The sequence below is a fragment of the Otolemur garnettii genome, unplaced genomic scaffold (assembly GCF_000181295.1).
Source record: "Otolemur garnettii isolate 467f Iridium unplaced genomic scaffold, OtoGar3 scaffold00014, whole genome shotgun sequence".
NCBI classification, from domain to species: domain Eukaryota; kingdom Metazoa; phylum Chordata; class Mammalia; order Primates; family Galagidae; genus Otolemur; species Otolemur garnettii.
The window spans coordinates 3,611,800-3,639,034 of NW_003852409.1; the positions used below are offsets into that span (position 1 = coordinate 3,611,800).

Here is a 27,235-nt window from a genome sequence, read left to right on the forward strand (position 1 = left end):
GGCAGCGTTGAGAGCCACCTCTGTCGGCAAAGCCTTTGGTGCTCAGGACACAGGGCTGGGTACACGCGAGCCCTGGTGGTACCTTCACTCCTACACACATGAAATGTTCACCGAGCACACTGCCTCCCTGTGCCAGGCTCTGGACCAAGTGCCAGGTGTCAGCTGTCTGAAGTTATTTATGTACTATTTCTACTATTGCTTCTGATAGGTGGGTTAATGGGCTTCGATGGTCTCTGACAATGGGACCCCAGGTCTGATATCGGGGGAGATGGTTTTACTGTCAAGGAGGAAAGGAGGGAAATACAGAAAAGCCTCTCATGTTAGAGAGATCAGAGCCCTACGTGTGGGGAGGGCAATCCGAGATCTCCAGGCCCTCAAGGAGGTTGCAAATGCAGGCAGGGTGGGCTGCAGACTTTCCGTGGGCCCCTCTGAAGATATCTGCCCTGTAATGCCCCAACTTCCACATCTGTAACGTGGAAGGGTTCTCAGTGACTGGTTTGCTTCTTTGTTTTTAGCTGCAGAACACTTTCTTCAAGGGAGACTGTCGTGTGGCTGTGAGCATCTGTGAGTGTAGGTGAGTGTGTGTGAATGTGTGTTAGTTGAGAGGACCATGAATGAATGCAGAGTGGGTGAGTCTGTGTGTATGGAGTGTGTATGTGTGCACACAAGTGTGTGTATCTCTGTGTAAATGTGTGTGTTAGTGGGTGTGGTGTGAACATTTGAGAGAACGTGTATGGGTGTGTGTTTATGAGTGTGAATCTGTGTGTGTGAGAGAGTGTGTGTTAGAGTGTACGTGTGAGTGTGTGGGTTAGCGTCCCCTGCTGGGGCCCTTCTCTATGCCCCTCGTTCCCCCATCTCCCTGGAAAATGTGGCTTGTGACCCTCTGGTCCCTGTGTCCACATGGCCCTGTGTGCCCTGCCAGCAGTGGTTCTGTAATCCTTCTGAATGTCGAGCCCAGGGGTTTTCAGAAGCCGAGGGCTGCAGGGCACCCACTTCCAGCAGGTCCCCATGTGCTCCCATCCACTGCCCCTCATGTGCCCCCGACAGTCTCCTTCGCCTCCTGGCTGGTTTTCCACACGTTTTCCTCCCAGAGCCTGGAGCCGAGCCTTCCAGAGCTGCCTGCCGGTGGCAGTGATGATTCATTTCAGTTGATGTCATCCTCGGATCCAAGGCCCTCAAGGAGCTCAAAGACTCTTTGTGTCCTGAATGGAAAAGGAAAGTCTGTAAGAAGAAACGCGTTGACTACAAAACTCTTCCCAGATGCCCTTGGAGGCTCACACCTGCCTACACCTGCTGGCCTTCTCCATGCCACCTGGTCCGTGTGGCCCCTGGAGTGGCTCTGCACCCAGGTTCCCTGGACAGAGATCTGGGGAGGGAGATGAAGGGAGGCATCCAAGGACCTCACTACAGCAAGGCAGCAGGGCCCACTCCTGCTTCCTGAGGTCAGATATGGCCCTTGCACTGGGGCTGGCTGCAGCCAGGACTGAGATGTGCATGTACGTGTGTGTGCAAGCACGTGTATGGGTGCACGTATCCCTGCATGTAGGGGAGGTGCCAAGCAGACCCAGGTCATGGAACAGCGGGGTCATACCATGCTGTGTCCAGGCTACTAGGCTGAGTTCATTAGTCACAGGCTCATTTATCCAATTATGTTATTTAATACTAATACTTAAATGGCTATCAGGTAGGGGGTGGCCGTGAGGTTGAACAGATGATAGGTGTTGAGAGCAAGAGAGCACAAGTCCATGTCAGCACCAGTCAGGGGAGCCAGGACTCCGGGTGCTCACTGTGCTGTCTGTCCTCACCATGGCTCTGTGAGCTGGTATTGGTGCTGCCTCATTGTATAGATTAGGGTTCTGCTCAGAGATGTGAGGTGGCTCGCCCAATGCCACACAGCCAGTTAGTGGCAGACCCAGATTCATGTCCAGGTCTGTCTGATGCCAAAGGCAGGTAGTAAACCCTTCCCTGTAGCTGTCAACTGCATGTGGGCATCAGACTTATGCAGGCCAGACCCTAGAAGAATGATTCTGTAGGGCAAGGCAGGACTTTTGACTTTTAAAAGCTGCTGGGGGCATGAATGGGGCTGGACCCTTCCCACGGTGATATGTTCCCTATTCCCATTTAAGTCCTGACTCCACACTTCTTAACCTCAGGGCTTTGAAACAGTAATTTAACTTTTCCAGGCCTCAGTTTTCTAACCTGTAAAGTAGAGATGATAGTATCATCTGCCTTATAGAGAATCAAGCCTGCCGATGACTGATTTGTGGAAAGCTCCTTGAACAGTGTTTGGTAAGAAGCAAGCATACGGCACTTCTCAGCTCAGATGCTGTTTTTTCTTGTCATTCAGCTCACTCACAGATCCCCTGGGCCAGGCTCTGTGCTGGCTCAGAGGAATGAGAGATGAGCAGGAACGGTCCGTGCTCAGGAGCCCGTGTCTACGCATAGGAGAGGACAGGGAGCTGACATTTTAGCATGTAGATGGATGAGGGTGTCCAGGAGGACGGATGGGCAGGGACTATGAGAACACAGAGGTGTGCAACCGTGCCCGGCAGGGACTCAAGCAGAGCTCGGAGGGCGGTGTGCTGTCACTGGCAGGGCCCTGCTTGGGGTCTCAGTGCTGGCTCAGTCACTGGGGGTTGTGAGTGAGTCACTTCCTCTCTCTGGGGCTTGGTTCCTTCCTCTGCCTTGCCTCCTTCCTGGGAGAGTGAATGATGCTTAGAAAACAAGAGGGGGTGCTGGACAAGTGAGGACCACTTCTTCTGGCTGGAGCTCCCAACTGGGCTGAGTGCCTCCCAGCTGCTGCAGCGCTGGACCCTAGCTCCAGGCCTCTCCAAAACTATCCTTAAGATAGGAGAGAGGGAGACAGAGAGAGGGAGACAGAGAGAGAGAACACTCACACACAGTAACTTCATTGAGCAGAAAATTCCTATGCTATATATGAAAACCGGAAAAGGGAAGGAGGCGTTCTAAGTTTACATGTAGAAAAATGCTCTTCTGTAATTCAGAAAAATGGGGTCTTTGATTGTGGCCAAGCCAGGTCTCCTGTCCAAGTTGATCCAAGATTTTTTTCCCTGGCAGGGAAACAGTTCTTCTTCTAAGAAATGCCCTGGGTGGTAGGTTTTTCTAAGAACCTCCTGCATCTTTGCTGGGTGCAGATGGATCCCCAGGCAGCATGACTGTGTTGTGTTCATGTTCCTCAGAAAGGGAGTCAGGTAGAGCCAGGAGCCCCTGGAGACTCCAGCCTGGGTGGGGCCGAGTTTCCTTACAGGCAGAGAGCTGTGACATTTTCCTGGGCACAGTGCTCCTTGCCTCTGGCCAGGCTGTGTTACCCAGAGACAAGGAAGTCTGTGGGGAAGGCTGGGTTTGTTCTGTCCCTGTTGGAGTCATTCCTTCCAGGCCTGAAGGCTGTGGGCTGAAGGAACCGGCAGTTAAGGGTGGTTAGAAAAACTGGAACACAGGCTGGAGACTAGGAGGAAGCAGAATTTTAGGCTCTCAGACCTGGCAAGGGCCTTTGGAAAACATTTAGTCCAAGTCCGAGCTCTAGTTTTGTAGATATAGAATCCCAGGCTCAGAGAAGAGAAGAAACGGCTCAACGTCATGTGCCAAGTTAGTGGCAAAGACCAGTCTCGCAGGTTGGGGCAATTCCCACCACCCCATGCAGCATCTCAGAGGTTAAGCTGTGCAAGTTGGAGCTGATCGTGTGTGGTCCCACAAGGCAGAGCTAGCTAGGCCCAGCTAGGTGGGTGCAAGTTAGGGAGATTTGCCCTAGTTCAGCTAGGAGAGAACTTCTGAAGACTTAGAACTGTCCAGCAATGCCCAAGGCTGCTATGAGAGTTGGGGGCAGTGACCTCCTCAACAGTGGGGATTTGCACACAGAGACCAGATGGCTCTCAATGTATCACAGGATACTCCTCTCTGGATGTGATCTTTCTGCACAGTCTGGGGCTTACTGAACTCCCAGCTTCCTACTATCTCCAGGGATGTAAGAGCAGAGGCAGCCACAGGCCATGTGGTCTGGCTTAGACACACGCAGGGTCCTCAGCAGCCACCTCTCTGCAGGGATGTTCAAGGGGAAAGGCAAGAATAGTCCTGAGAAGAATTTCCCCCTCCCAGGCAGGACAACCTGGCCCGGGGCTTGGAGGAGGGACACCTGGCTTCTTGGAGGCTCCCTGCTCCTGCTGCAGGCAGCAGAGGAGAAGTACCAGGGACCTCCTCTCTCCTCGGGGGGTGAGTGCCGGGAAATGCAGGACAGAGGAAGCCAACTAGGATGCTAGTGTCTGCCCTGACCTTGTCCTGCACATCCTCAGCAGCTGGCTTCATCCACATCATGGGGTCACCTGGACCCCTTGAGCCCTGGCCCCCGGTGGGAATACACTGACATCTTGAAGGAATCAGCATGTCCCCTTTGAAGCTGTCCAAGTTCTCCACTGGTATTCGGAAACATGGGTGGCAGTGGAAGAGATGCTGGAGGGGCACGTGGGCCCCCTCAGGCCGCTGGTGTAGGGAAAGAGCAGAGGATGGGAGGGAGGCGGGTGGGTCTTGACCTGGCCCGGCCACACTCCCTGTCTGACCTCACACCTGCTCTCCTGGGTCCCTTCCAGAGCTCTGGCTGGGACAGGTTGGTGGAGGCGCAGTTCTGGGAGAGACCGCTGGAGGCCGCTGCCGCGCTCGGGCCAGGGCGTCCTCAGCTTCCCTTGCGCCTCCTTCGGGACATCTCCGCAGCCGTCCTTGACCTAGAGCCAGAAAAAAACGCTCCTCTGGCCTTAAATGCTAACAAGGGCCAGCGCTGGGCTCAGGGCCCAGATGATCATCTGTGAGATGGAGCTTTGCAAAGCCAGATACAGTTCCCCAGGGAGGCAAGGTGCCAAAGCCCAGGCTAGCTCTGGCACAGCCTCAAGACCCCACAGATGGGAGGACTGATCAGTCCATTGCACAGAAGGGGAAACTGAGGCCCAGCTGGGTTGGGGAGGCACCAGATGTCCCTGCGACTGTGACAGAGAGGAGGAGGGATGAGGATTCCGGTCCTTCACCTCTAGCCAGGTCTCTGTCATCTCCGTGGATGGAAAACCTGGACCCTGCCTTGTTTGTTTCTTCATGCTAGGATTTGGCCCTGGTTTCCATGGAAACTGGCTTTGGACCCTTGGGAGGAAAGTTGCACCCTGTGGTGACTGCTCAGATTTTCCTCTGCCTGGTCCATCTCTAAAGCCATCTGATTTCTCCTCCCGGTGCCCTGGGGAGGGGCCGCCTGGAGTACTGGGCTCTGGAATGTGAACCAAAGATTTGCCAGTAGTGAAGCCCAGGTTGTATCTATCTGTCGTCTCCTTCAGGCTGCATTGTCGAGTGTCTACTCTGCCAAGCCCTTGGATGGGTGTTTAGAGGAGGGGGTACTGCCTGCTGCTCAGTTTGTAGGGTGGGAGGGCACTCCTACAGGTTGGGGTTCAGCTGAGAGAGTCTGGAAAGAAGCTGTGGGAAGATGGGGAACATGTTGTCAATAGGAGAAATAGAGAAAATGAAGACAAAGGTAGAAAAGGGGGCAGCAGAGGGTATCTTAAGTGGAATTTTGACTTGATGCTGAAGGCACTGGGGAGCCATTGAAGGCTTTGGAGCTTGTGAGTAACATGAACAGATAACTGCTTATGGTCACCTAGGTAGTGATCTTCTTGAGAGCACACATGGCTTAGCTCCATATCTCCAGCACTATACAAGGCACAGTGGAATCAAGGGGGGTTTATAAATACTATCAAATTCATGAACTGAAAATAAGTTGAAAATCCTTCATTGGAAATGAAGCTATCCCTAAGCATTAATGAAGCAAGAGAATAAGACTGAGGTTTGAAGGCAGTGAAGATACATGGCCTAAATCACAGTGGATCCGCTTCTGAGAGGTCCTTTTGTCTAAATCCCTGATGTGCAGATGGGGAGATCACGGAGGGGGAGCAGCTGACCCAAGAACACAGACAGAACCAGGACTTGAACCTGAGTCTGCCTCCCCTGCCTGGACCTCTCTCATTGCCCTCTGACCATGTACCTCTCACATGGACTTCCTGGGCCAGTGGATCCAACATGGTACAGGGAGGGGGACTGGACTTCCAGGTGATGAATGAGCTTGCTGTGAGGTCATTGTTGGATGCGGGACCAGAGACTGACCTCACTGCCCCTCACCAGGCCTCAGACTCCGAGCCTGGCATTTCTGAGTCTGGAATGCTTAGAATCCAGACCAGCCAGCAAACACTTCCTGAGTATTTGGTCAGGGCCAGAGCCTGAGTACTGGGGAGACAGGGACTGGTGGAACATAGTTCCTACACCCAAGGAGCTCCCCAAAGGGTGGGATCCTCTACGATATAATGTGACGTATGCTACATAAAATCAGAGCCAGGTGCAGGAGTGGGAATGACCAGACTACCCAATGGGAGCATCCAGGAAGACTTCATGGAGGAGGTGATGGCATTGAAGGTGACCTGGATAAGTGTGGAGCAGCTCCTCAGGCGGAGGGCACGGAATACACAAAGGCATGGACGTGTGAAAGGATAGGACCCATTCATGATGTTTTGCATTTTCCACTATGACAATTGCATGGGCTAGCAGGATAATATTAGTGACAGAAATGGTAGCTACCATTTATTAAGTACTCTGTGTGCTAAGCAGTGTGCTAAACATTTTAGGTGTATTATTTTATTCAAGTCACACAACTGTCCTATGAGGCAGATATTTATTATCTTTGGAGAAGCGTGGGCCCTCTCTGAGGATTGTGAGGCCAGAGAGTTCCATGCTGGCACCAACAGCAGCACATTCCCACCCCCCATTCCCCCAGGTCTTGCCTCTCCAAGATGGTGGGATATCTTCCCACCAGCTGTGCTCCCCACCCTTCTCCCTTCCTGCCCAGCACAGAGCCATCCCAGGACAAGCTCGTGGACCAAGCTCCTGGGCCTGTTTGTCTTGGCTCCCTGATTTCTCCTCCCCTCCCTGGTGACTGCCTGAGCAGGTGGCCCTCCTACTGGAGGCCAAGGGGAAATGAGCCAGCAGGCCGAAACGCAGCCTTGAGCACGGGTCACTCCAGGCCAGGGGTCGTCCCCCACCACACCGTGCCATGGGTCAGTGCATGGGGAGGGGGGGTGCTGAGAGCAGAGCGGGGCTGACTTGGGCTTGCTCTAGTTTTGGGGCTTGGCTCCCTCTGGGGTCAACCCAGTGGAAACAAGTCCTGTAGGCCAGCACCTACACACATGTCCTCCCTCCAACAGCTGAGGCCTGGGCAGCAGGGGGCGGGAGCATGGTGGAGGAATCTCTTTGCAGACTTTGTCTTTTGCTAAGCTCATGCCTATACATCGAATTGAAAATGAATCACTAAACTTTCTTAGGCACTTGCACTGTCATCTGTCATCTCATTGGATCCCCACCTGGGAAGTGGGCAGAAACCGTTCCATATCACCAGTAAGTCATTTGCCCAAAGGCTGCACATTTGGTAAGGAGCAAAGGCTGGATCTGAATCCATCTCTGCCCAAAGCGGAGGGTGTTCTCCTGGCAGGCTGCCTCCTTTGTCCACTCTCCAGCTGACCAACCAACGACCAGGGCCTGGAAGCACTGGGGGTCATGGTAGGGCACCAGTTCTGGGGACTTGGGATTTCCAAGTCTCTGTCCAACCCAGCTTTGCTGCTCCATCTGCCAACCCCTGGCTGTGTCTCCTGGTCATGGTCCCTCCCTGACCGTCAGTTTCCCGGTCTATAAAACAAGGAGGTTTGATAGATTTACAAATTTTTGTTTTTAAGCTGATTCCTGGGCATAGGAATTCCCATAATTGCCATATACAAGCCTGGATGTACCAGTCCTGGGAAGCACTGGGTTTCTGAGTGGGAACCTCTCAGCCCCTTCCCCCTGTGTCTCCTGAACCTCCACCAGACCCTGGAACCTACAGGGACACCACTTGGGAACAAGCCACTGGATGGAAAACTGAGCCTATGTACTGCCTGTGAAACCAGTAATTCTCTAAACCTGGAGCATCCCAGCAGAAAGGACCCTCTGCCTCCTGATCTCAGTAGGAGAGAGAGGAACTAGAGGAAGAGCTGTTTACTGGATTAGATCAGTGAGGAGGAAAGCAGAGCTGTCAGTAGGGTGCTCATGGTTTTGTTTTGATCTTTAAACTGTGGAGGGGAGAAAGAAAATGTCAATGGGATGTTTGCTTTTCTTTTTGTTTCTTTTCTCTTTTCTTTTTCTGTGCACAGATAAGCTGTGTCTGAGTAAAGAAAAGCAAGAAAAGGATTTATAACTTCTAAAAGTGGATACAAAGGCCTGGCATGGTGACTCATGCCTGTAATCCTAGCACTCTGGGAAGCCAAGGCAGTGGATTGCTTGAGCTCAGGAAGACCAGCCTGAGCAAGAGTAAGACCCTGTCTCTACTAAAAATAGAAAAAATTAGCCAGGTGTGGTGGTGGGAGCCTGTAGTCCCAGCTATTTGGGAGGCTGAGGAAGGAGGATCACTTGAGCCCAAGAGTTTGAGGTTGCTGTGAGTTATGACGCCATGACACTCTACCTAGGGTGACAGAGTGAAAATTTGTCTCAAAAAAAGAAAAAGTGGATGCAAGGAGTTAATCTCTCTTTTTAAAAATTTTTATTTATTATTATTAAAAAAATTTTTTTTATTGTTGGGAATTCATTGAGGGTACAAGAAACCAGGTTGGGTGGCACCTGTGGCTCAAAGGAGTAGGATGCTGGCCCTATATACCGGAGGTGGTGGGTTCAAACCCAGCCCCAGCCAAAAACCGCAAAAAAAAAAAAAAAAAGAAAGAAAAAGAAAGAAAGAAACCAGGTTACACTGATTGCGTTTGTTAGGTAAAGTCCCTCTTATAATTGTGTCTTGCCCCCAAAAGATGTGTCACACACCAAGACCCCCACCCCCTCCCTCCTTCTCTCTCCCTCCCCCACCCTCTCACTGTGTACTAGGTCATTAATGGTCCTCATATCAAGACTGAGTACATAGGATTCTTGCTTCTCCATTCTTGTGATGCTTTACTAAGAATAATGTGTTCCACTTCCATCCAGGTTAAAGGAGCTAATCTCTTTAAACCTGTGTAAATATCTTTACTTCTCACACTATGTACATGGTGTAAAATTGAGAAAGTACGAAAGGATATCCAGTGAAAAGAAATGTCCCAGTCACCAACTTCCTTCCCTGGAGACAACCTCTGGTCTCAGTTCCTTATGTATCATTCTAGAGATATTGTAATACAGTGTGTCTACACACACAAACACACACACATACACATATATATATCTTTTATATATTTAATATATATTAATATATACTGTATATTTCTAAATGATAGCAATTTGATTCTGTACCTTGCCATTGTGGGTCTGATTTTACTTACTGTAGTTTGTTCATTGTTTCATATTAGTACCTAAGGAATCACTTCTTGTCAAAGGCTGCTTTGTATTTCATTGTATGGATATACTTAACCATTCCCAAAGATAGACATTTAGGTAAATTTTTTAAAATGCTGCAGTGAATATTCTTTTTGTTTGTTTGTTTTTGAGACAGAGTCTTACTTTGTAATCCTCAATAAAGTGCTGTGGTGTCATAGCTCACAGCCAACTCAAACTCTTGGGCTCAAGTGATGCTTTTACCTCAGCCTCCTGAGTAGCTGGGATTACAGGCACCCACCTCAATGCCTGGGTATTTTTAGAGATGGTCTCAATCTTGCTCAGGCTGGTCTCGAACTCCTGAGCTCAAGTAATCCCCCTGCCTTGGCTTCCCAGAACACTGCAGTCAATATTCTTGTACATGTTTTATATTTCATCTATATAACTTTATCTGTTAGGAAATTCGGCTTGGTGCCTGTGGCTCAAGTGGCTAAGGTGCCAGCCACGTACACCCAAGGTGACAGGTTCGAATCCAGCCCAGGCCCCCCACACAACAATGACGGCTGCAACCAAAAAATAGCCGGGCGTTGTGGTGGGCGCCTGTGGTCCCAGCTACTCAGGAGGCTGAGGTGGGAGACTGGCTTGAGCCCAGGAGTTGGAGGTTGCTGTGAGCTGTGATGCCACAGCACTCTTTTGGGGGGGATTTTGTCCCAAAAAAAAAAAAAAAAAAAAAAAGAAAGAAAGAAAAGGAAATTCACAGAAGTAGAACTGCTGGGTCAAAGAGTACTTATGTGTGTTTGCAACTTTGATAAATGTTGCCAAGTTGCCTCCCATGCTGGTGTACCAATTTATGATCCACCAACAATGCGTGAAAGGGCCTGTGGCCTCAAACCCTTGCAGACACGGCACATCATCCAACATTCTGATCTTTACTAATCCGGTAGGGAAAATCATTAGCTTTTTGTAGTCTTAACATGTATTTCTTTCATTACAGGTGATGCTGAATATTTTTCATGCATTTAAGATCCTTTTTTTTTTAGTTTAAACTTTTATTATTTTTTTTTATTAAATCATAGCTATGTACACTAATACAGTCATGGGGTTAAGATCCATTTTTATTTCTTTTACTGTGGATAGAATTATCTATTCTTTGCTCATTTTTCTATGGGCATTCATTTGCTTTGCATATTAGGGAAATAAGTTTGTTGTCTGTGATAGAGAACTGTTTTCCAGTTTGGGAGCTTTTATTTGGCATGGTAAGGGTTATCGTTATTATTTTTGCTATATAAAAATAGAACTTTTTAATTTCTATGCAGCCAAATTTAATCAAATGTATCAATCTTTTAACTTCAGCTTTCTGGGGTTGAATATTAAACCCCAATTACTTAAAATTCCTTTCTGTTTTAAAGCAAGTTGCAAACTGGAGAGGACAAGCAAGCAGCTGAGAATCCCATCTGAGTTCACGGCCAGCAAACACTTCATTAACTTTAGATTAATCTTTTTAAAATGAGAGGATTGTACTGGGTCCATTCATACCTTCATTTATTTCTTCATTCATTTATTCATCAGCACCGGCTGGTCACTGGGAACACAGATGAATGGTGTGGCCCTTGCGTTCATGGTCCAGTGGGGAGAGAGACAAGTGACCCTACAATGATATGCAGTGTAGGGGGGCTATGATGGAGGGTCCCAGTCTGTGAGGAGGGGACTTCTAATGCAGTTCCAGGAGAGAAGGGTGTGGGTGGGAGGTGAAGCAAGGGATTTCAGAGAGGCAAGCCTGGGCTGAATCTTGAGCAGAATATCTGGGGAGCGATGGGGATGAATGGCAGAGAGGAACGCACTCTTGAGACATTGGAACAGCATGGGGCACTCAAGGGACTGTGCCAGTGCATGTCAGGCAGTAGGGAACACAGCTGGGTCCAGACCACAAAGATCATCTCAAGCTAGAGGGTAGCAGCTTGGTCAGCCCTGACCCTGAGGCTGTAGATAGCCAGAGGTTTCTAAGTGGGCCACCAACAGATGTACTCCTTTGTCGAGGAGTGGGTAATCATTTTCATAAAAACCGTTGTGAAATGTTTTCCATAAAAGAATAATATAGTGATACTTCTTCTGAATATCACCTACTTTAAACAATAAACATAGCCACGACAGTTAAAAAGCTCCTCTCCCAAATCACATCTCTCTGCCTCCCCTAAATTGACCTTGGCTGGTGAGTGTGCAGGATGGCACAGTTGCTTCAGAGAACATGTGGGGAAGCTGCAGGGGCACATACCCAGGTCCTCCAATAATTCTGTCTCCAGGTGGTGGAATTACATGTGCATGTAAGCACCACAAGATGTGTGTAAGGGAGTCCGTAGCAGTATTGTTTGAATAGTAATGGAAACCTCACTTTTTGGCAGCAGAAAAGTGAATAGATCCAGTTATACTCGACTGTACTGTTGGGAAAGAGTAAGACCAGAGCCACATGTATAATATCAATAAGGACAAATCTCGAAAATACAATGTTGAGTGAGAAATAGACAAGCAAGTGCCAGAAGAATACGTGCAGCGTGCTGACACTTGTGTAACATTTAGAACGCGCACAGTGGCTCTGAGTTCTGGTGGAGTACACGTACCAACAAGGGCACAGCAGTGATGAACCCCAAATTCCCAAGAGTGGCTACCTCTGGGGCGCGGTAGGAGGTGAGGACTGGAGGGAGTTCATGAGAGCTTCTGCTGAATTAATATATTCTTTCTTAACTGGTGGACACATACTTTTTCCTCATATTGTTCTTTTAAAAAATGTTTAATAATACATTTTAATCCAATGTTTTCCGAAGTTGTCATTTCAACATATAATAATATAAAAATGATGAATGAGGTATTTTACATTCCTTTTTTCTAAACTAAGTCTTTGAAATTCAGTTTGTGCTTTGACACCTGACACATCTCATTCGGGAAGACCCACACTTCAAGTGCTCAGCAGCCACACGCGGCTAGTGGCTCTCATCACGCACGGGCAGGGTTCATGCATCTTAGACCGATGTATCAGGAGACCTCTGAGATTCCTTTCTGAACCGGAAAGTCTACAGTCCACTTATGGTTCATGAAATCAGCTTACTAGGTCATTGCCAGCATGTTTTTCATTAAATAAAGGAGAAAAAGAATAATGAAATTGAAAGGAAAATATTTGAGTGCCTGGAAAGTATTAAAAGTCAATAATGTTTTAGGAAACATTTGTTTCAGTGTTAGAGCTGTATGTAACATTTGTCTTTACGTGTGCATATTGGGTTGTGATGTAAATGTGTTTCTTATTGTAGGTCATTGTCAAAAAGGTTTGAAAAGCAACCATTTAGAACAATGTTTTGCAGCCTTTTTATTCCCGGCATACTTGACCTATAGTTAAACTTCCCCGGCACACTTAAACTATGTTGGTCAAAGAAAAGGAGGAAAATAAAGAATATACTTACTGTGCTTTGAAGTGCATTTGAACATAATTTAATTAATGATCTTTAAACATTATTGCAGTGCACCTAAGATCCTCAAACGGCACGGCAGTGTGCTGTGGGACTCCAGTTGAAAATCACTGATTTAGAAACCACAGTTTCAGGGGTTCCTGAGGGGTCCTGTGTCATCTGTGGCCAAGTTGCTTCCTCATTTCCAAGTGCGATACTGAACATGGCCTCTCTCTCTTCCCTGCAGAGCCTGCTTCCCAGGGCCACCTGGACCTCACAGAGCTCATCGGTGTCCCGCTGCCCTTATCTGTGTCCTTTGTCACGGGCTATGGTGGCTTCCCGGCCTACAGCTTCGGGCCTGGTGCCAACGTCGGCCGCCCAGTCAGGACCCTCATCCCATCCACCTTCTTCAGGGACTTTGCCATCAGTGTCATGGTGAAACCCAGCAGTGCCCAAGGCGGCGTGCTCTTTGCTATCACTGATGCCTTCCAGAAGGTCATCTACCTGGGCTTGCGGCTCTCTGGTGTGCAGGACGGCCAGCAGCGGGTCATCCTTTACTACACAGAGCCCGGATCCCATGTGTCCCAAGAGGCTGCTGCTTTCTCGGTGCCCGTGATGACCCACAAGTGGAGTCGCTTTGCTGTGATTGTCCAGGACGAGGAAGTGACACTCCTCGTGGACTGTGAGGAGCACAGCCACATCCCCTTCCAGCGGTCGCCCCGGGCTTTGGCTTTCGAGTCCAGTGCAGGAATTTTCGTGGGCAACGCAGGAGCCACGGGGCTGGAGAGATTCACCGTGAGTCAAATCCCAGTCCTGGCAGATCAGGGAGGCAATGGACAGAGATTCACCCTGCAATAACAACAACCCCCTGGTGTCTTTGTTATTTTATTCTTCTGTCCTCAGTGAGGCGTGCATGCTATGGTGGGAGGAGCACGGGAACCCCAAACCAAGATTCTAGTCCTCACTTTTCAATTTAGTCTGCTGATTTTAAATGGTGTTGGGATTCTTGGATCCTCTGAGGTTTTTATCTCTAAGAGGATATGTGTTTTCTAATCTCTAAGAGGAGATAAGAAAACCTACCCCCAGCCTTGTAAAGTCAAATGAGATAACCTATGGGAAAGCACTTTGCACGCTTTAAGGCATTATAATAAGAGTAAAGTTTGTTACCCTTAAATGATTTTATCTTAATTACACTTAAGTTCTTCCTGTGAAGGTGGAATATGCCAGAATACCAGGGTGAGTGTTAGCCTTCTCTCTGTCCTTTTGGACAATATGCACTAAAATAAAATCAGAAACTAACTTTGGTATGAAAATGAGCTCCTATGAAGCTATCTAGAGGAAATTGCTAAGTTACCGCAGTTATTCATTCAGTCATTGCGTGCATTTACTCCTCCACGCCGGTGGACCAGCAGCACCGTGGGGCAGTCGGGGTTTATCTGTAGTACAGTGGAAGATGGTGGGGAGTGTTAGGTTAAAGTCTGAGGGATGATTTCCAGATGCCCACACTTTGAGGGCCCTGTGGAGAAGGAGCCATCAGGGGCTACTGGCAGCCTTTCTTGGGACAAGGCCTTCCAGCCCAGAAGCTTTGAGCTATGGGGGAAAGACACTGTCCAGGAGAGGGAGACGGGCACCACAGCCTGCTGCTGTCAACCTGAGGACCCTGAGACAGGAGGCCACTGTGGGGTCCACACTTGGAATTCACTGCTCCTCGAGGGCCTCTCTGGCTCAGGGGGTCAGTGTTATATTGGCCCAAGGAGGGCCCCTCCCCACCAGCTGAGCGGGGAGGGGTGGCCTGGCTTCCTGTCACAGCCACAGGCATCACCTTCTCACACTCACGCTTTCACTGTACCGCTCCCTTACAGAGACAGTCAGGATTTCACTGCAGTCAATGCTGTCACATGCAAACTATGGTTTCTGGTCCCCCTCTTTCCCCAGGGCTCCATACAGCAGCTCACTGTGTACCCTGACCCTAGGACCCCTGAGGAGCTGTGTGAAGCTGAAGAGTCCTCGGTGAGCCCCCGCACCTCCCAGCGGGCCCTACAGCCCCGCAGCCCAGCAGCTCTTCACCCCAGCGTCGGGGAGGCTCTGCACCCTCTCATCTTGGCAAGCACTGCCTCTAGTCCTATTTTGGGCCTTTGGCTTCATTGCACCTTTCAAAGAACTTCAGCCATCTCTTTGGTGTGGGGGGTTGTGTTTCTTACAAGGTGTTAAGTTCTTGTATGGCTGTAGCAGTCAGTGGCCCGATTTCCAGACATATTTCCAAGAAAGGATGTCAGGATTCTAAAACTCAAAGTCAAAACTCTAAGATATTTTGGGTGTTAATGCCTATTAAAAACTAACCTAAATTTAGCTTTTATGCTCGGCAAATGACTCAACTCCAAAGCTGGGGATGGGGTGCTTAGCAGGAAAATAAAGGTGGCTGCTTCTTCCTCCCTCTTTCACTCTCGTCAGGGATCTGCTGAGCACCTACAAGGTGACAGCCTCGGGCGGATGCCGCAGAGGAGGGGATGAGTGGGGAGTCCCCCATCCTCAAGCCTCACACTCACCCCAAGGGCAGCGATAGCGTTAAGTGGGATGGAAACACAGAGGGGTCCTAAACCCAAACTCAGTGTGTCAGGGGAGGAACTCAGAGCAGGTGAGTGAGAAGCTGACTCCTGACCAATGACAAGCAGGGGCGAGGCAGATGAGGAAGAAAGGGCCATCCAGAGAGAGGGAGGCCTGATGCACGGAGTCAGAGGCAAGCACACAGAGGTATATTCCTAGAATTTCCGTTGCTCTTTGGGTGCTGTCAATCCCACAATAAGACATAGGCTGAGCCCACTAACTTAGTGAAACACAGAACGCTGTTGATTCAGTCAGAAAGCCACTCGGAGGTGGAATATGGCTCTGTAAGAACATTTGTCCTCCTTGAGCAGGTGACCCTGGCCTGGCATTCATGGGAAGCTGGGAACAGGGAAACCTGTCACATCATCCTTCATCCATCTCTACAGTGCCATGAATATCGAAAAAGTGGAAACAACGCCAGGGTCCAAGAATAAGAGATTGGTTACAAAATCATGGCATGCGGGCTCACTGGCTGCCAGTAGGAGGCTAGTTATGAGCATTAGGTAACAATAGGAATTCAGCCTTCAGCTGTAATGGTTTGCAGCCTAGGATTCCAATGACAACCTTCCATGCATGATTGGGAGAGCAAAGGGAATTTGGATGAAAGAATAATCATCAGTGCACACTGCATACACGCCGTCTCCTCAGCCACTCTGTCTCTCTCTCTCTCTCTCACACACACACACACACACACACACACACACACACACACACGGAAGCTGTTTTGTTGGTTTCTTTGAATTTCCCAGTTGTCAGGCTCCTGTGTAACCTGGTCCCTCTGCCCCGTGTGTAGCGTGCTTTGTCTCTACACAGGCTTCAGGAGAGGCCAGCGGGCTTCAGGAAACAGATGGAGTAGCTGAGATCTTAGAAGCTGTCACCCACACTCAAGCCCCGGTGAGTACTATACTGTGCCATATGGTCTTGGTCCACTTTTAGGGAGCTGAAAATTACTGGAGGATGCCCAGAGCCTCGGGTCTGATGCCTCTGTTTTTAGATCTGTGAGTTTAATCACTGACTCATCTGGGGAAGTCAGGAAAGTATTGGCCAGTGGCATTTTGCAAAATCCTTAGGTAAACTGAAACACCTAGGTGCCACCCTGCGGTGTGGCCAGGAGAGGGCTATCCAAGGGCAAACGTTGTGCTTCATTGCTCCCCAGCTCTGTGGCCTTGGACAATGTACTCAGCTGCTCTGAACCTTAATTCCTCTTCCATAGAATGGTGATTAGAATAGCCCCATCTCACAGGGTTGTTGTGAGGGTTAGATAAGGCAGTGCAGGACAAGTCACAGCCCAGTGGCTGGCCCAAGGAAAATTGCCCTGATTGATGTTTCTGTTACACTTGTCCAGGGCTCCCGCTGTGAAATCACAGTTACACAGTCCTTCTGGGAGCCCACTTCTGGCCCCATGGGCAAGGCAGCTCTCTTGCCAAGGGCTTGGGCTTCCTGCCTCCTGGGAATACACTCTGTGGCCGAGAACACACCCTGTGGCCAAGACAGGGAAGTTGTTTTGAAAGTACTGAGTCAGACAGTAGGGATACCAAAGAGCCCATTTTTAATGAAAAGAACAAGCAAGTATCTGAGTCATTGAACACAGAAAACCTCCAGCAATCTCCTAGACTGATCTGGCTCACTCTGTACACTCATCTCTATAGAAAAAAGCAGGGAAATTGAAATAAGGTGAAGGCTAAAAACTATAGATTTCAGGTGACAGGTGTGCAGGTTGACTTAAAGGTCATCTCTTTCTGTAGAAAGGGGTACAGAAAACTGCCCTTTGTAAATATGGGCAAACTGAGGCCCAGAAAGTAGAAGAGACTGGCCCAGAGGTGTGTGGGCAAAGCTGGGGCTAAAGCATGAATCTCCTCGTGCCCATCCATGAGGTCATGGCCTCAGTGGTATGGCAGAAGTTCATCCTCAGGACCACAACCAACTCTTAGGGGGCTGGCATGCCTGCCCACCTGCTGAGTGGGGAGTGAGGCTGCTCCAGGCACTGGTGCAATCCTGTGCCCATCAGCCCTTGGCCACCCCAGGGGCATGTCCAGTGCTTAGGGCACTGGGCACAGAGTGGCCTGAGGGCAACTCAGGCAGAGATGCCAGTAGCCCAGGGTGGCTCAGAGTGAGGATTGGGAAGGACAGGAGAAGAGAGTAGGGTTTGAGAACCTGGGATGATCGCAGGGCCCAAGTGAGGCAGGGGCACTGGAGCCGGGCAACTTTGGACAGGCGCACAGAAGCAGAGGGGAGGGAAGAGAACTGGCTTTTCCGGATACCCAGTGTGCCTGGTGGTTTTGTGTATGTGATTTCACTTACTCCCTTCCCCCACCCTGCAAGAGAGGTAACATCAGCCCCACTGTACAGTACAGACCTGAAAATGGATGCTCAGGGGCACAAACATAGCTTTGCCAGGGTCACATGGTGGTAGAGTCAGGACCAGGCGAGGCCTGACTGGATCCCTTCCTGGGCCTCTTCTCAGGGCCACAGCACTGCAGGGGCAGGGGCAGGTGTAGGACACGTGCTGGCCAAGGGGTCTGCAAACCAGAGTATCTGGAAAGGTGAGAAGGTTGTTAGTGATTTGATGGACTTGGCCTCCGGGGCACCCAAACCTTTTCTTTCCCAAGTTCCCCAGCCCACTTCTTTCAGTGGTTTTAAGAGAACTGGTGCAGGTTGGAGTCCCACCAAGTGTGAGTCCCAACCCTGCCGCTTCCTAGCTGTTGATCTTGAGCTAGGGATTTAACCTCTCTAGGGCTCAGGTTCCTTCTCTTGCATTCCTCATGGGGTGAGTGTGAAAATTAGATGGAATGGCCCGTGAAACCCTGGACAGGGCTTGGCTTGTGGCAATGTGTGGTGAGTGCTTGTTGCTGTTACTACTGACTGATGGCTTTGTTGCGAGACTTAGGGGAGAAGTGTGGAGAAGTTCATTAGTTAGTTAGTTGGTTCGCAGTTCACCCCATTCCTGGCTGACCCAGCATCATCGTGGGGCACAGTGGGGATGCCTCCTTCCTCTTGGGGGCCCCGCCCTGCTGGCTGATCAGTGTGCCAAACCCCTATGGCTGCCCTCAGCCCTTGAGGGCACGACCCCGCTGTGGCTGTGGGGCTAGCGGTCATCAGAATCCCTTCTGCATGCCCCTCTGTCTGTGCTGTGGACAGGCTCTCCCATGCTTACCTCCCTTTCTTTGGGTCTGTCCTACCAAGAAGGTGCCAAGGCATAGAGCAGTGGAGAGCATTGACCCTGCAGCCCAGCCTGAAGTGGGCAGCGCCAGGTCCTGGGTTCTGGGCCCAGGTAGCTCTCAGTCAAGCCACCTCTGAGCTGGGGACTCCTCCCTTTTATCAGCTCCTGGAAGGGCCCCGCGTGGCTCTCCTCTGCAGCACCTCTTCAGGACAGGAAATTTCCCTTTGCGGCTCAGACAGTCCCCGCCCTTCTCTGTCTGGCTTCTTTCTTGGAATGAATCTCACTTCCCCACGCTCAGCCTTTCCAGCCTGCCACCCTCGGAGACACTGAAACTGAGCCATAACCAGCGGACTGAATCGCAGAGGGACTACAAAGGTGGCCCCTCCTTGCCCTCTTCCCCGTAGGGTTGGGGACCCTGCTATCCAATTGTCCCACAATTGTGATCCCACACTGTCCCATGTGTCATCAAATCAGTTAGTTGTGTCTGATCTGGGTCTGGGTCTGTGGCCCCTCCAAAGTCTGACAGTTTTAGGGCAGACACACCATCTTATTTACTCATTTCTGTGTCCTCAGGGCTTAGCCAAGGGCCTGGCATACAGTAGGGCCTCAGGATATACGTGCTGGATCAATAGATCTCTTTGTGTGGACATGAGTGTGAGGCTCAGCAAAGTGCAACTCTTTCAACAACAAAAGTCTTATTAAAACTTGAGATTCCTATTTTTGTTACAGGCTACCCTGGTTCCCCATCCACTTGTTTGAGGCAGGACACCTTACTCTCCTCACTGAGGGTCAACTCAGCAGAGTCCTCTTCTGTGGCTGCCTTGTTGGGGGTTTGCCAAAGGAAGGTTTTGGTTGATGGACTGGAGTCAGTGATTTCAAATGCATACAAACCTGACTTTGGCCACTTTGAGTTACAGAACTCATCCCACTGTTCACTTGTCCTCCTGTGTTTCCTCCCCACATCCAACTGGGTGAAACAGGGGAGTCCCGCTAGTCTTCTTAACCTCTCTTGGAGAGATGCCTGCTCTCTGCTTCCATTGCTGCCTTAGCTCCTGCCTTACAGGGCTTCTTTAGTGCCACCCCCGTGTCCTGGTTCTACCCTCAACCCCCTAATCTATGCTCACACTGCCACCACGGTGGACTCTGCAAAGGGCACAGCTGCCTCCGCCACTCCATCACCTAACACCCCACCGTGGCTATCCTTACCCATGGGTCCAAGGACAAACAACAAGCCCCTCCCTCTCCTGCCTCCCAGGCTGTATTCTGCTGCTTCCTTCCTGGGCTCTTTCCAAGCTCAAGTTGTTGGGCCTGGGCCTCCATCGACCCCTCCCTCTACTCCTATTTTCTGTAATTCTGTTCATTCTTCAAGGCCCAGCTCCTTGAAGCCTCCTCCCACCTCTACCCTGAAGATTTCACAGCACAATAAGATTCCTAGTGATTTATTGGTAGGTGTTGGTATTCAAAGTGATTGTTTTCTCATTTTTGTCGCTTGCACTTGAAGTTTTTTCAGTAATGAATATGGTGGAATATTTGTGTACTGAACACAGAGGTGAGCTTAGCCTTTCCATGTATTTTCTACCTTTGGATAGTTATTATTGTCCCCATTTTTACCAAGGGAGATGCTAAGGCTCAGTGAAGTTTGATGAATTATTCAACATAAGTTAGGTAGTAAGTGGAAAGCTGGGGTTTGATCCAAGCTTGACTGTAAAAACTGAACTTAAGTCCTACATAATGGGGATCCTAAGGATTCTCCTTGTTCTGGGGGTGCAAAGAGTCATTTTTATACACTAGATTCTGATTTTAAAGAACTAACCCTCTGTTGGTAATCAGGATGGGGAAAGTGATGCTGCAGTAACAAATGAACCTTGAAATCTTAGCATCAAAACAAAGATTTGTTTCTGTTCACACCACAAACCCAACAATGGTCAGCAGGATTCCCCCATTCACCGCCCCCCCCCCCAGCCCCTCAAGCTTAGAAAGTGATGAGGCCCTTTCAACACTGATATACCCTGGGTCTCGTGAGCTGCTACCTGGGTCTGGAGGCCAATGTCATAACTTTGGGGGCCACATCAGGATTTCTGTCTAGACCTCTGAACTGCTTTGTGTTTCTAACTATTAAATTTTCATTTGCTTGTTTTTCTGTAGTTGGTAAAGTTGGTTAAGACATTGACTGGCTTTGGAAAAGCTATAGAAATGCAGAAGTTTTCTTGGAAGGAAACCCTACCCAATTTTCATTTCCATAGGTGTTCATGACCAGGGCACACCTGGGATCAAAGTTATATGGTGTTTGCTGGGTGTACCCTGGCTCACTCATTTGTTCATTCATTCGTTCATTCATTCTATCATTTCCTAATCTAACAGATCTTTACTGAGCATCTTCTCTGTGCTGGCCTGGGATTCTGGGGTCACAGAAATGTGGTCCTCATACTCAAAGTGCTTTGGCTGAGATGAGCAGACCACAAACTAAACAGAATTTAATTACCTTTATTTTGCACCTCTTTCAGGCCCTGGGGAAGTGCAGTCACTGGCCAGGTATACAACAAGCAGGTTTAGGCTTTCTTCTGGGTATTATTTAGCACTTTGTAGGTATATTATTTTCTCCAATGATATTTATTGTCATTTTTTCTGCTTTACTGCCAAGTATGTAATTTTACATCTCCTTTTTTTCTTCCTTTAGCCTAAAGAAGCAAAAGTTGAACCCATAAACACACCTCCAACTCCACCCTTCCCCTCTGAGGACCCAGAGCTTTCCGGTGAGCCTGTACCTGAGGGGACCCCGGAAACCATCAACATGAGCGTCATTCAGCTCAGCAGCCCTGAGCAAGGCAAGTCCTGATGCATGTTCATACATAGTGGCATTTTATGGAGTGATTACTGTGTATCCAGCCACGCCATGCATGGGACACACAGCATCTCGTTTGAATTTCCCCTCAACTCTAAAGAGTTGGTGTGTGATATCCATCCTCCTCTTACAGACAAGATGAGGAAATGGAGTCACAGACATGTTAAGTAACCCAGCCAGGACTGTGTTGCTCATGAAAGGCATCACTGTCATTTGATCTCAGATGCCTGAGATTTTGACCCCCAGGTCTGGAGCCCTTACCTTCTAAACTCTACCCTTCCTGTGGTTTAACAGAAAAAGCTTGTAATAATCATCATTGTTTATGAAATACCTACTGTGCACTGAGTGTTTACACAGCTCTTCTACAATCCCGACAACATACTTCCTAGTCAATATTCCTAGCCACAATTTTATAGGTGGAAAAACTGACACTTGGAACTGCTAAGTGACGGACGTGCCCACAGCCACACAGCCCAGGGCCCAGGCTTGATTCCAGAATCCCCACCCTTTCTGCCCTTTGCCATAAACTCCCCGACAGTCAGAGGATGGAGACAGTTAAACTTCTGTGTGGCACACGTGAGAAACTGATGGCCATAGTGGGGCAGGGAATGCTCTGGTCACCTGCCAGGTCAGTGCCAGGTCCTGGGGGTGAGCTAGCCTCCTGGCTCCCCATCCAGGCTGTGGCTACTGCTTCTTCCTTCTCTACCCATTCAGAGGAGCACTGGCCAAAGCCCAAACATCAGATGATATGCCCCAGGCAGCAGCTTGACACATGCCCAAGGCCTGAGGTCTCCAGCCTTTCTCAGAGTGGCACTTATATTAGACCAAAGTTACAGCTATGGCCACAGCACTGAGATGCTGCCCAAGACCATTCCTAGCAGCACTGTTCTTAGTAGCAAAAACAACCCAAACTGACCATAGTAGGGATTGGTTGGGCAAATTCTATTTCATTCACATGTATAGTCTTGACATCGTTGATGTGGAAGATTTAATGACCCAGCAATATGCTCATGGGCTATTCCACTAAAAAGCCAGACTTCAAACCTATGTGTGCTATGACCCTGATTTTGAACATATAGAATATATAGGTAGAGCAATGTATGCATTAGATATATTACAGTTGTGATATAATATATATCATTATGCTATGGGGAGTTATCTCTGGGTGGTAAGATTACAAGTGGTTTTTAAGTTCTTTATTGTACTGTATTTTACAAGTCTTCTTACAATGATATTCAATAATATTTACCATTATTCTTTTTGATTCTGGCATTGATTAATTAATACACATTATTTTAACAACTAAACTTGGGAAGTCTGTGGGTATAGAATATACAGGAGAGAGAAAGTTGCACAATAATTTTAAAAAGGTGTGATGGAGCCCAGTGGTGTGACTGTGGACAGACCTCCTGGGGGCAGGGGTCAGACAGTGTCAGAGGAAGCCCTGTTCAGCCATCTACCTGCTGTTGGCCTGGAGCAAGTTGCTCAGGCTTCCAAGCTGCAGATTCCTTAACTGTTTCTGGGAGTGTTAATAACACCTGCCTCCCACGTGTTTGAGAAGATTGAATCTGGCTGCAGCTGTGGAAGGGGCTTATGGGTTGAGAATTAGAGTGTTCTCTTGGGTGCAATTAGGATCTCTGAGCAGGGGCTGCGGGCTGGGGCTTTCCTAGACCGAGGAGGTAACATCCACAAGCAGAACGGGACTCAGATTCAGCACAGCTTGCCTCGATTAGCTGCTCTCCTTACCCGTGGACTAAAGGCCAAACGGAAACGTGCAGCCGCTGAAATGTTCCTTTTCTTCTTGAGTGGGTAGACAGCCCAGACGGTGGGAGATAGAAGCCTGCACCCCGAGCGCCACACCAGGCTAGGGAAAGCTCCCTAATATTTGCGTGTCAGGCTTGCCTAACAGCATCTGGGCCAGTGGAAGGGGGCCATCCCATCGGTCCCCCACATTGCCAGGCCTCAAATGCCCTAGGACCCGCCGGCTGCTCCCACAGCATCGCCTGGTGGTCAGAGCAGGAACGACAAGAGCCTGCGACAGGAGCGAGGTGGGGCGAGGCGAAGAGAGGCGCAGGGGCCTTTGGAAAGTCATGCCCTCCCTCTCCATAGTCGGGACCGAGAGACTCGCGCGAGCACCGCCATGGCCGCATGTGTGAGAAGGGCCTGGGTCTGAGACAGGCCGACTTATCTTCTGGGCCCTTCCCCACCACTTAACTCACTTCGAGACCTTGTTCCTTTTCTGCACAGTAGGGACACACGTGCCATGTGGTAATAGTGGGGACTGAAAACCTGGGATTCCCAGCCAGGTTCTGTCCAGGGGCAGCGAGTGGTAGTTTGGGGTCTGGAGGGCAAGACAGGAGGGCCAGCAGCAGGGTTACCCGAGGGAGAACATGGCACGCTGTTATGGTCCCGAAACTTCTTTTTCTTTGCTCATGACCCCCTTTGCTTTATAAATTGCAAAAGAAATATGTGCATGTGGTAACAATTCAATTAATACACAGTTGCATGAAGCAGAAAAATAGTAATTTCCTCTTCTATTCCTGTCCTCTGGGAAAAACCAATATTAAGCAGTGTGATAGAGCAAAGGATATGTGTAAACATAAGACACATACACATATGTGTGTGCGTATGTATATGTTATGTATAATTATTATTACGTAACGTGGATGCTATATAATAATTATATATAATTGATAAAGCATGTATACTTATGGGTTTTTTTTTTCTACTTTACAAATGTAGAACCATGCCAACAAGGAACATTTATCAATTGCTTACTATATTCCAGGGGGTTTCCTTGATATTTTTCTTGGATTATCTTATTTAATCCGTGTGACACATAATCCTCAAAACAACCCTCTGAGGTAGGAATTATTATAATCCCCCATTTATAGATGAGGACTTTGAGGCACAGGTCAGGCCACTTGCCAGGGGATTCCTGGCCGGCAGGTGGTGCCAGAGCCTCTACTAGCTTGCCACCTGTATTGTTCTGCATCTGGGGTTTTTTGCCCCCTTAATTCCGTATTACAGTATTATGGACATCTTTGCAAGTTAATGAGTGAAGAAAAATAGCTCATTCTTTTCCAAGACTGGAAAATTACCAAATGTCTGTACTGCTTCCTGTAGGGTCTGGTGAGATCCTGAATGACACACTGGAAGGGGTTCACTCTGTGGATGGTGACCCCGTTACCGACACCAGCTCAGGGGATGGGGCCATCCTTGACATCATTAAAGAAAAGGTAAGTGAGTGGTAAATTTCATGTGTTAAGTCATAATAAACTCAATTGCTTATTTCAAACTTGATGGTGACTTTTACTGAGCACTGTAAGGGTTTTAGTTGAGTGTCACCAAGACTTTCATAGTCCTCCTGGTGCCGAGAAGACAAGCGTCCCAGCAGTGGCTCTCCAGGAATGCTCCAGAACCAGTGGAAGTGCAAGTTTGTCCTCACACCTGCCTGGTCATGAGTGGCCCTCAGCATAGTCCCCCCTATCTTGCTGAGTTGTGCAGATGCCTGACTTCCCAGCCCTCAGAGCCACCTTCCAGACAGAATCAGATTAACTGCAGATGTGTCCACACTATTGATTGGTAATTTGCTTTTTCACTTGCAAAACCAGTTTTCGGAATGCTGGATGGGTAAGATGAAGAATTAAAGCATAAGTAGTTTTTTCATGTGGGTCCCTACTGAAAACCCACGGTGCCAGCTCAGCCCTTCCCCTATCCTGGGATGAAAACTCAGGCAATTCTCATAGCTGTCACTATCTGGTGACGGTCTATTTTCCAGATATTTTCAAAGTCCAGTCCAGCATAATGTCAAAAATTCAGCAAAACTACAGTTTTTCCCCTTCCATATGTAGGTCTGCTGTATGTAGACCAGCAACTACCAGGAAAGAGAAGCATAGTCTGAGGTTCCTTCTCTTTTCTTACTTCTTTCTCCTCCCCACTCTCCATGTTCTCCCCTCCCCTATAGGTGTTTTTAACATCAGCAGGGTCTGGCCCACCTGGAGTACAAAGCACAGTGTACATGGCTGGTCAACTTGTGACCTGGGGCCTTGGTGCAGAAGATTCCTAATTACTGGATCTTTCTCTCATAGGGGCTTTTGTGATTCTTATCTAGGACTGAAGTTCAGTAGGTTGTTGGCCTTATAACTTCTGCCTGGGCTTCTATCCCCTGCCGGGTACCCTGGCCTTCTGGATGGCTCTTTGGGTACAATCCATTTCAAGAGGGCTTTAGCCAGCTTTTTTAGTGGGATTATATCTTGTCTATCACCAGTAAAACAACTGCAAGATGGATCTCTCTCCCCTTCCCCTCACCTTTCCTCCCCTCCTCTCTCCCTCTCCTTCTCCCAAGTCCCCCTCCTCCTCTCTCTCTCTCTTTCTCTCTCCCTCACTCTCCACTCTGGGTCTAGATGACTCCCTATTTTTACCATTTATCTTTCCCTGGAAAAAATCCAATCCCCATGTCACCCAGATTCTAAGGCATACATATCCAGCTCACCAAATGATTTGGAGTAGGGAGAGGGTAGGGGGAAAACTCACAGCACTATGAAAATTCTCTCTAAAAGAATTCTCACTGTCTGGGCACACAACCCCCAAATGAATCCTGTACCTTTCCTTATGCAACCCCGCAGGTAGGGGTGGGCTGATGCTGGTAAGTCTGGTGTCATTTCATTGTTTCTTAGCAGTGGAAGTTACCTGATGCCTGTGGAATTGTACTTGACCCTGGGGTTTTAGCTGATGTTAAGTCAGAAAGAGTCTCATTTTAACATCTGTGGCATCATTTTTCCTTGAACTGTTTTTGGGACAGTAAGGACTTCATACATTTCATGAAAAAAGGGCTCTGTGGTCAAAGTAAGTTTGGGAAATGCTCCATCCTCCATTTCCCCCTTTTAGAGGCTCTAAGAAGTTCTGCAAGGAAATCTGTTTAATTTGGAGCAGCCTAGAGTTTTTAGTGTTCAAAAGAACTACATTTTTGCAAAACAAAGCAAACAAAAACTCCCCAAATTTTGGAAAAAGGAACTAAAACATAGTCAGTTTGGCGATACCAGCAGACAAAGCTGGTCTCTCCTTCCATTTTCCCCATTTACTGTGTAACCTTAAGAGAATCTGCCTGTGTATTTCCCAAAGGAAACCGAGTCACAGGGAAAGAGAATAAGCAGGAGGATCTGGTCTGCTGAAGGCTGAGGTGGATGGGGGGCTGCCTGCCCATCTTGGAAACGATATCATGAGCAAAGACATTGCTCTGATGGCTCTGGAATGGCCGCATGGGGAGGTCACAGGGAGGATGATGTGTCTCAGTAGAGCTGGAGACTAAGGAGCAATGATCTCCCTGTCACTGGAGGTGCAGACCAATGCTTGGAATCAAATACAAGATGTGGTGCCTAGGCGGTCTCTCCTGTCCCTGGATTCATGATGTCATAGATGGGAAAGTCCTTAGGGGCCCAAGCAGTCTGCAGCCATGGGCACATTGGTCAGACTGAGGGCCCAATGACGTGGTCTCTTGTGATGTCTTTGCAGGATTTAACAGCAACAGCAGCAGGGGTGGCTGAGGTTCCTCTCAACTCGACTGGGGAAGCAGAGGCTGATAGCATGCCCACTAGGGGACCAACCCTCTCCATGGCCACCCAAAACCCCGGGGAAGGGGTTTCTCCAGTAAGGAGCTCAGTGTGCATCTCCCTCTCACCTGTTTCCAAGGGACAGGGGTCATCTCGGGTGGGAGTAGCCACTGCCCTTTCTCATCTGTCTGCAAAATGCAGAGTGACAGTCTTGTGGGGCCAGTTTCGGGTAGGCACTGAGTAGGAGGCCAAGGCATGTACTGACTCATTCAGCGGATGTTTGCAGAGT

The 27,235-nt window shown here is 48.9% G+C and overlaps 1 protein-coding gene across 1 annotated transcript in view; it reads left to right on the forward strand.

Moving 5' to 3' along the window:
• COL15A1 (collagen type XV alpha 1 chain) overlaps positions 1 to 27,235 on the forward strand; it is a 107,392-nt gene that overhangs the window by 24,609 nt on the left and 55,548 nt on the right. The window contains exons 3-8 of the mRNA XM_012802304.1: positions 13,036 to 13,583; positions 14,724 to 14,798; positions 16,206 to 16,286; positions 21,230 to 21,377; positions 24,521 to 24,633; positions 26,909 to 27,043. Coding sequence (XP_012657758.1) covers positions 13,036 to 13,583; positions 14,724 to 14,798; positions 16,206 to 16,286; positions 21,230 to 21,377; positions 24,521 to 24,633; positions 26,909 to 27,043 — 1,100 coding nt within the window. The remainder of the gene's footprint in view (positions 1 to 13,035; positions 13,584 to 14,723; positions 14,799 to 16,205; positions 16,287 to 21,229; positions 21,378 to 24,520; positions 24,634 to 26,908; positions 27,044 to 27,235) is intronic.